The following is a 7,773-nucleotide window of genomic DNA, read 5'->3' on the forward strand; positions in this document are numbered from 1 at the left end:
TCTTTTGTTGGAGTGGGGCCATAGCGCTCAGCACCTTGCTGGATTAAGCCCATAAAAGGTAAAGAATATATGTAATAAAATTCCAAGATTGTAACTCTGAAGCCTAAAATGTCTGAGTCCGCGTGAAGGGTTGGAAGCAGCTACAAGCATGGTTGAAAGTTTTTGTTCAGAATACCATCATGTTCAATCATCAGTGGGATTTGTGGTCTGATGTCCAGTTAATAAGTTCTTAGCCATTTTTAGCTGTTTATACACATGTGACTTTACAAATTGTACCTGTACAACAGCATGGGCTTTTGGCTACTAATGTAATGTTAAGCAATTGAGGAACAAATAATATGCCAGACTTAAGGTATATAGAATATTGTATATCTCTATGCACTTTAATACAGAAGTCAAATTGTGGGGTGGAATACAGAGACGATCTTAAGCTAGCTAACCAGCTGATGGAACTGATTTATGGAGAAAGATGTATTGCTAATCTTAATAGCTTGGCTATATGATGACTAAGGTGAGGCAACGATCTACAGGTGTAAATGCTGCGGAAGAGACTCTAATGGAGTGACGACAGTTTACAGCAGCTGAGGATCTGCCCCTTGTGTGGCGTGGTTTGAGAGTTATGGCTTAGAGTGATGGGTAAATTGAGCCACAGGAAGTTCAGGCAGAGTATCTAGGGAAAGTACAGAAATTAAGGTTATAGTAAAAGCATACGTTAACCTATATATAGGTTACTGTCTTGTCCGTGGTATTGCCTGTTCAAGACATACCACAGATGTCAGCATGCTGAGCTTTCTTCACGTTTGCCCAGACGTGGAGAGGTGAGCGTGTCTAGCAAAAGTAGATGAATTTATAAAAAAAAAAAAATGGTTTTGCATTTAATATTGAGGCACTTAGTGTTGGGAAATGTCACTAGTAAAATCCAAGATGGCTTAGTTCCCCACTCAGCTCATTTCTTGCTCTGGTAATTACTGTCAATCATTCGCTTTCCTTTGGAAAGGGAAGACAAGGGAAGCTTTTGCAAAATGGCTTCATAAACAGTGACTCAACTTTTTGTTTGTCCTGGTCTGGATTTTGTCATTTGGTGAAGAGCAGTACAGCATGAACATCGCTGCAGAATCACCTGCAGTAATATCTCCTTTGATTTCCCATTTACTTTATGGTTCTACTGTGTGGCATTAAAATAATTAGTAAGTGGCTCACACAACATTAAAGTAAACAGGAAATTAAAGCAGTGTTATCACACATCATTTTGTCATGGTGCAAATACTGCTAGTGACTTCTTAACGCAAATGTTCCTTATCAACAAGACAACTAATCTTCCAGTTAGTGATATTCTAAAACTTAAGGGAATGATCGTTTCCCCGAACACTCACATGGCACACTTGGGAAGAAACCCCATGGCTAGCTAACAAATCATTGCATGAATATTTAAAAGGCGGCTGCTTTCCTTCCAAGGCACTGTGGAGTAATTACAAAGTGAATTTGTTACATAATGGACCCAAAAATGCAAATGAGAATCTGCAACCCACAAAACCTTAACACACAGCAGTGAAATACATTGTAGGAGCTGGGGACAAATAAAGCAACAAATATTGGGAGACTAGCTAGAAATCCCAGACGTGTTGTCTTAAGACAATCTTGATCACAACACTCTTCCACACAAAAAGGTGGGTTGCACCAGTATTAACACTTTGAGGAATCCTTTTGGTTAGAAATTTAACTATTTTTGTAGTTAAACTGCAGGAAATCGCTTAATGTCCTAAACTAATAGGCTTTGACTCTTCTCCTACCTGGTTATTTATAAAGCACCCTTACTTTCTCATACTCCAAAATAGTAAATAGCATGTGTGCCAAAGCTTAGCAACTTTTGAAAAATTGCGTTGCTGAGACGGTCATTAAACTGCAAACAAGTTAGTTGTGCTGTTCAGTGATTTACTTCTGGTGGTTCATTTGCTATAACTGCCCTTCTTAAGTTTAAGGTGCATGAAGAAATGCTTCAGTGCTGTAAAACCACCTTCATATGTTGTTTGTATGGATGGGTGTTTCAGGTGACTTCTTAAGACTCACTTGTTCTGTGATGCCCTCCAGAGATCAGTTAACAATCAAATAAACAAACCTCCAAATTATTCCCTTTTCTGGGTTTCTGGATGCCTCCGATAATCTGTGTTTTGGTATTACGGGGTCAGCACCTACCTCTCGTGGGCGCCCCCTTTTCTCTGGCGGATAGTGCCTGCAAACAGTTCTTTTCACGGGGGGAGGGGAGATGCCCACCTCTCGTGGATGGCCCCTTTTCTCTCAATTAGGTGTGAGCCTGCTTTTCTTCTTTGGTCTTGCATCAGGCAGCACCTGCCTCTCGCAAGCACTCCCCCGGCTGATGTTTCTCTTGGCAGGTCTTCAGTGACTTAGCCCTCTGGCCAAGCTGCATACACTATCCCCCCTTCCGAGGTAGACAGTCCCAAGTTCTTATTTCGGCCCTGGTATGGGGCCGTAGCTCTTAGGCGTCTTCCCAGAGGCACTGCGTTCTTCAGCCACCCAGTCGGGGCCCATCTCATTACCCAGCAGGCTTCCCTGGACTCAGTCTTCAACCAGACCAGCGGGGCCCATCTGGGTACCTCGCTGGCCTGGCCAGGCTCTGTGCTCAGTCCCCCTGGGCTTCAGCTTGCCCTCACTTCCGCTGGTCCTGCTGCTCTTCCTGCCAGCCAGGCACCCTGGGCTTCAGCAGCCTTCCCTGGGCTTCAGTCCTGTCTGCAGTGAGCTGTCCGCGGTACTGCTGCTGCCCTTTCAGCCAGCCAGTCACCACCCAATCGTCACTTCTCGAGCTCCACCCAGCACCTGAACTTCTCTGCTCTGCTGCTAGTCTTATATAGGGCCCTTCTGGCCCCCGATTGGTCATTCCATCAGCCCCTCTGATTGGCCACTAAACTGTCATCCATGCATGTATGTGTAAATATTTCTTACAGCCCATTGGTTTTAATAAGCCACTTAGTGCATTATTTTGGTTTGCACTGAGTAATTCCAAAGTGTTTCAAATGGTCTTTTTCCTTTACTGACTTTCATAAATATGTAATTGCATAAAATAAATACAGCGGGACATGTACAGTGCCATCCAAATATACACTGCTCGTCATCTATTTATTGTCATTAAAGAACCTTAGGCTAGATAGCTTTTTATATCAGACCTAGACTCAGAATAGCCCTATGAGGCTGCCTTGCAGTAAAGAAAGGTAGAATGAGATAAAAATTTGAGGGAATCTAACACACATTTTATCAGTGTCTTCTCATATGTTTTAGGCATTGCACATAGGGATCTGAAGCCTGAAAACATATTGTGTGAATCTCCAGAAAAGGTGCTCTTTTATTTTCTTAATACCTTTTTAAAGTGAAAATGTTCATGCCACGGGGACTGACACCTATGTAATTATTTTGTTAATTTCTGGGTTCCATAACCTCTTAACTCTTTTTTTTTTTTTTTTTTTTCCCTTCCCATTTTCAGGTGTCACCAGTGAAAATATGTGACTTTGACCTTGGTAGTGGAGTGAAACTGAACAGTGCATGTACTCCAATAACTACTCCTGAATTAACTACTCCAGTATGTAAACCACTATTTTCTGCTCCATTACTTATACTGTAAAGCAACCACTGAGACCGCTAAAGGAAAGGTTATAAAAGGCTTACTGGAACTACTCTAAATATGGAGAGATCATACTAAACCTATTCCTTGTCTAGAGGCGCAGAGACTGTGGATTGCAGGCTTTCTTTATTTAAGGGATAGGGGAGGGAACTCCCATGTAAATGATTGAGAACCATCCAGTTATGCACACAGCTAGCCTTTTGCAAACGAGAGATATTTGTTATTTGCAAGTTGTCTTGTCGGAAATTAAATTGTAAACTTTTGGGGGTGAGGAGCCATGTTTGTGTTTGTACAGCAGTTTGCATGACGGATGCCTGATTTTGACTGACGTCTCTGAGCACTGTCTCAATACAAATTATAAATAGGAAAGCAGAACAAAAATCACAAAGTGTTTCAAAGCACTAAAATGTGCCCATTGCAATTCCAGTTATAATGAACTTCCAACTGGAGAGAAGTTCTGTTTGGGGAGGAAATCAAATCACCGTAACTTAGCTCTGTTGCTTCTCTTTTAAAAATAATCATTCTGTAAATAGTAAAGGAATAAAGAAACACATCACAGTAGAAGATGCACCCTTTGAGCACGGGTCTAGTAGCTAGGAGTGTCCATCTCTAATCCACTACCTCAGATTTTCCATCTGAGGAGGGAAAGGACAATAGTCACACCCATTACATGAGAACGGCCATACTGGGTCAGACCAAAGGTCCATCCAGCCCAGTAGCCTGTCTACCGACAGTAGCCAATGCCAGGTGCCCCAGAGGGAGTGAACCTGACAGGTAATGATCAATTGATCTCTCTCCTGCCATCCATCTCCACCCTCTGACAAACAGAGGCTAGGGACACCATTCCTTACCCATCCTGGATGAACCTGCTATGAACATTCTGTCTTTTATTGTTTAACAGATGAAATATAGTTAGCATATGCAAAGGATATTTCTTGGGCAGCTGCAAAAACAGCTTAGATGGTTTTCGGTCTGTAAAAGGTTTGTTTCCTCAGTCCTGAGGGGATGCAATACAAAAATAAAAGGATGGAAAAAGTGCCCTGGTGGTCCATCTGCTACTGACTGTGAAGGAATTGTTTCAGCTTTTGATTCTGTTTGATTGCACATGTTTCTGCAAGCAGCTTTTTCACATGATTTATCCTTCTCAAATGCCATCACGAATCTTGCTGCGCCATCCAAAAGCCAGTGGAGTAGTTAGCAAATGATAGCAGTAACATACTGTGTGCATTAGTTGGTGCTTGTGTGCAGTCTGAGACTTTGTGATTCACAGCCAGGAAGACAACTTGAATCATAATTTTGGGGATTCTCCAAAACATCTAACTAAAAGCTAGTGATCCTCTTAAGCCAACCAGCTTTTTTTTTTGCATTGTATATTCTAAAATATTTGTATGTGTATTAAACACTCTATCTTGACAGAGATCGGTCTCTGAGAACTTTTAAAATGTTGTGTATTTGTTTCTCTGGTAGTTCTGACTGTTGCCCAGCAACTGGTACAGTAGCTGATTATTTAGCTATTTGTCTGCTTTTTTGTTGGTCACTTCTAAGTGGTGTGAAATCTGTCATTACTAAAATCCCCCTTCCTCGTTGGTTTTTTGAATGAGGAGGCTTTTGCGTAGCTTTTAATTTTATGGGTCTAGATTGGGTTTAAAACGCATTTTCAGTACGTATTTATACAATATTATTCAGTATGTTTCCCAATATTTGGAATTGGTAACTGAGCCTCGGAGGACTGAGCAATTAAATGATGCGCAGAAGACTGAATTTCAAGCTACATTACTGCTTTTCCGCTGTCTGTAGTTGTAACACACATTGCTACATAAACCCAGACCGTTTATTTTTGGCAGTGCAATGAAAGGATAATCTAACAGTGGAGCAGGAGTTAATTTTTAAAAAATTTTATAGAAGACAGTCCACTTGTATTGCTAGATTTTTTTTGTCATAAAGGCAATTAGTTAGATATGCATTGCATTTTGGAAAACCATAAGCATTAAACAAGCTTTTTTTCAAAAATTTTCAAGTGCTCTGTGCTCCTCTTACCCCTGCACACCTAGGAAAGCTAGAGCTGGATATCTCACATAGCATTTTGCATGGTCAGAGAACTTTCTAAACATTAAGCCTCTCCGCAGCCCCATTTTATTCTTGAGGGATGCAAAAGCCGAATAGTTCTGACTTAACAAAGCTACGATGCCCCTGTCGGAGCCATGATTAAAATTCAGTACACCTTGACTCCCAGTCCCGTCTTTAGACCACTTCTTACAATCACTTGGCATTACTCTAAGTAGTTCATCAAAGATGACAATCTTATCCAGTTTCATGGTCCCCTTTTTGCATGTTGTATTGGTTGCATTGATCGTTCATCACCACTCCCGTTGAAAACGAATTTGAATTCTGTTTACTAGTGTGGTTCCGCGGAATACATGGCACCAGAGGTGGTCGAAGTCTTCACAGAGGAGGCCACATTCTACGACAAGCGCTGTGATCTGTGGAGTCTGGGTGTGATTTTGTATATCATGCTCAGTGGCTATCCCCCTTTTGTGGGGAACTGTGGCACAGACTGCGGCTGGGACAGGGGAGAAGTCTGCAGAGTCTGTCAGGTGACTGCATAATCTGGGATGTTTGGGAGAGTTTTATATAACCGTGTGAACTTTACAGGGCTGGCTGGCACATGAGATTGGGCTGCAAAGCAAGCCGTTCTGAGTTTTTCCTAGAACCCAACTAGTGATCCTCTCAGAGAATAAACTTTAACTGATAAGTGGGGAGGGTGAGGTAGAAATGTGAGTTATGGATGCTAATATACTGAGTGCCCCTCTTAAATTTGAAGTCTGAGACTTGGCAACCCCTCTTCCTCTCGTGGGCTAGGAGACTTGCATCTCGGAGTTTGGGCCTCTGGTTACGTTGTCACTAGCTGGGTTTAACATAAACTACCAAAGCCCTCCAGCTAAGAGTGAGAAGTTGGGACCTGCTGTTTCGAAGGGTATAGTGTTTTTGGGTTTGGAACATTGGAAAGGGCAGGAACAAAACCTTTTCTCTTGTTGTTAATATTTAGTGTAAATGAATATTCTTTTGGCAGAATAAGCTCTTTGAGAGTATCCAGGAAGGCAAGTATGAGTTTCCGGACAAGGACTGGTCTCATATATCCAATGATGCCAAAGATCTCATCTCAAAGTTGCTAGTTCGTGATGCCAAAGCAAGACTTGGTGCTGCTCAGGTTCTTCAGCATGTATGGCTGCAAGGGGTAGGTATCCTTTTAAAGCATTGCAGATTGGCTTCTCCTGAGTCAGACAGGAAGCCGCCATCTTCAGACATGGCCACTGCCCAGATCTGTATTTGTGTGTGCCTTGTTTAATCAAGTAAATAAAATCCAATGGTTTTATTCCTCAAGCTGCTGTATGCACCATGGATATGTGATATTAATAGGAATCTATCTAGGTGCTAATGTAAGGCACTCCTTTTGCTCCCCAGTATTACTGGCCTGTGCATTTAAATAGCTTTCCCTGTGCCTGCCAGGCACTGGACTGGAGAAATTATTTTGGGGACATATGATCTCTAATACAGTGATTAAGAATCCTGGTAAATTCTAGGTGAAGGCTTTGAGGACCCTTAATATTTTGCATGATCTTGTATGTTAGTTTCCAGTTCAGGAGAGCATGTACATCATGTTTGTACTAGATACAAATATAGCTTGTTCTGCTGTTGTAGTCATACTATATTTAGAGCTTCCCAGTTATTAAACTGCCTTAAAGCTGCGCAATTATTGAATCCCTATGGGATCTCTTTTAAAGACAGGGAAGTTGAGAAATGTGTTGAGTCCTATTTAATGTATTTGGAAAATAGAAAATCTGTCATTAAGTATGAAGTGTTTTGGTTGTAACGATGGGGGGGTGGGCAGAGACTAGATTTCAGTTGGAAAATCTTGGGCAGCACAAATGCAAGTACAGTAAGGAAATTTACCTAACTTTGTAATTAAAATTTTATAGCAGGCTCCTGAAAGGGGATTACCCACGCCACAAGTTCTTCAAAGGTAACCATCCTTGTTAAGAATCTGTTGCTTTAGTTGAGAATAACATAACAAGACAGGCATTGGACTGGAACCCTCAGGGCAAGAGCCAACAAAGTAGAACAAAGCTAACATGGACCTGCAC

At 41.7% G+C, this 7,773-nt stretch overlaps 1 protein-coding gene across 2 annotated transcripts in view; it reads left to right on the forward strand.

The window, feature by feature from the left end:
* Positions 1–7,773, forward strand: part of MKNK1 (MAPK interacting serine/threonine kinase 1) — a 32,067-nt gene that overhangs the window by 20,912 nt on the left and 3,382 nt on the right. Inside the window, exons 8-12 of one of the 2 annotated variants that reach the window (XM_024194319.2) lie at positions 3,292–3,347; positions 3,494–3,589; positions 6,031–6,225; positions 6,702–6,866; positions 7,609–7,652. In XM_024194319.2, coding sequence (XP_024050087.1) covers positions 3,292–3,347; positions 3,494–3,589; positions 6,031–6,225; positions 6,702–6,866; positions 7,609–7,652 — 556 coding nt within the window. The remainder of the gene's footprint in view (positions 1–3,291; positions 3,348–3,493; positions 3,590–6,030; positions 6,226–6,701; positions 6,867–7,608; positions 7,653–7,773) is intronic. The other variant, XM_024194320.2, reaches the window with a different exon arrangement.

The sequence above is a fragment of the Terrapene carolina genome, unplaced genomic scaffold, assembly GCF_002925995.2.
Source record: "Terrapene carolina triunguis isolate 2854851 unplaced genomic scaffold, T_m_triunguis-2.0 Scaffold110, whole genome shotgun sequence".
Taxonomy (NCBI): Eukaryota; Metazoa; Chordata; order Testudines; family Emydidae; genus Terrapene; species Terrapene triunguis.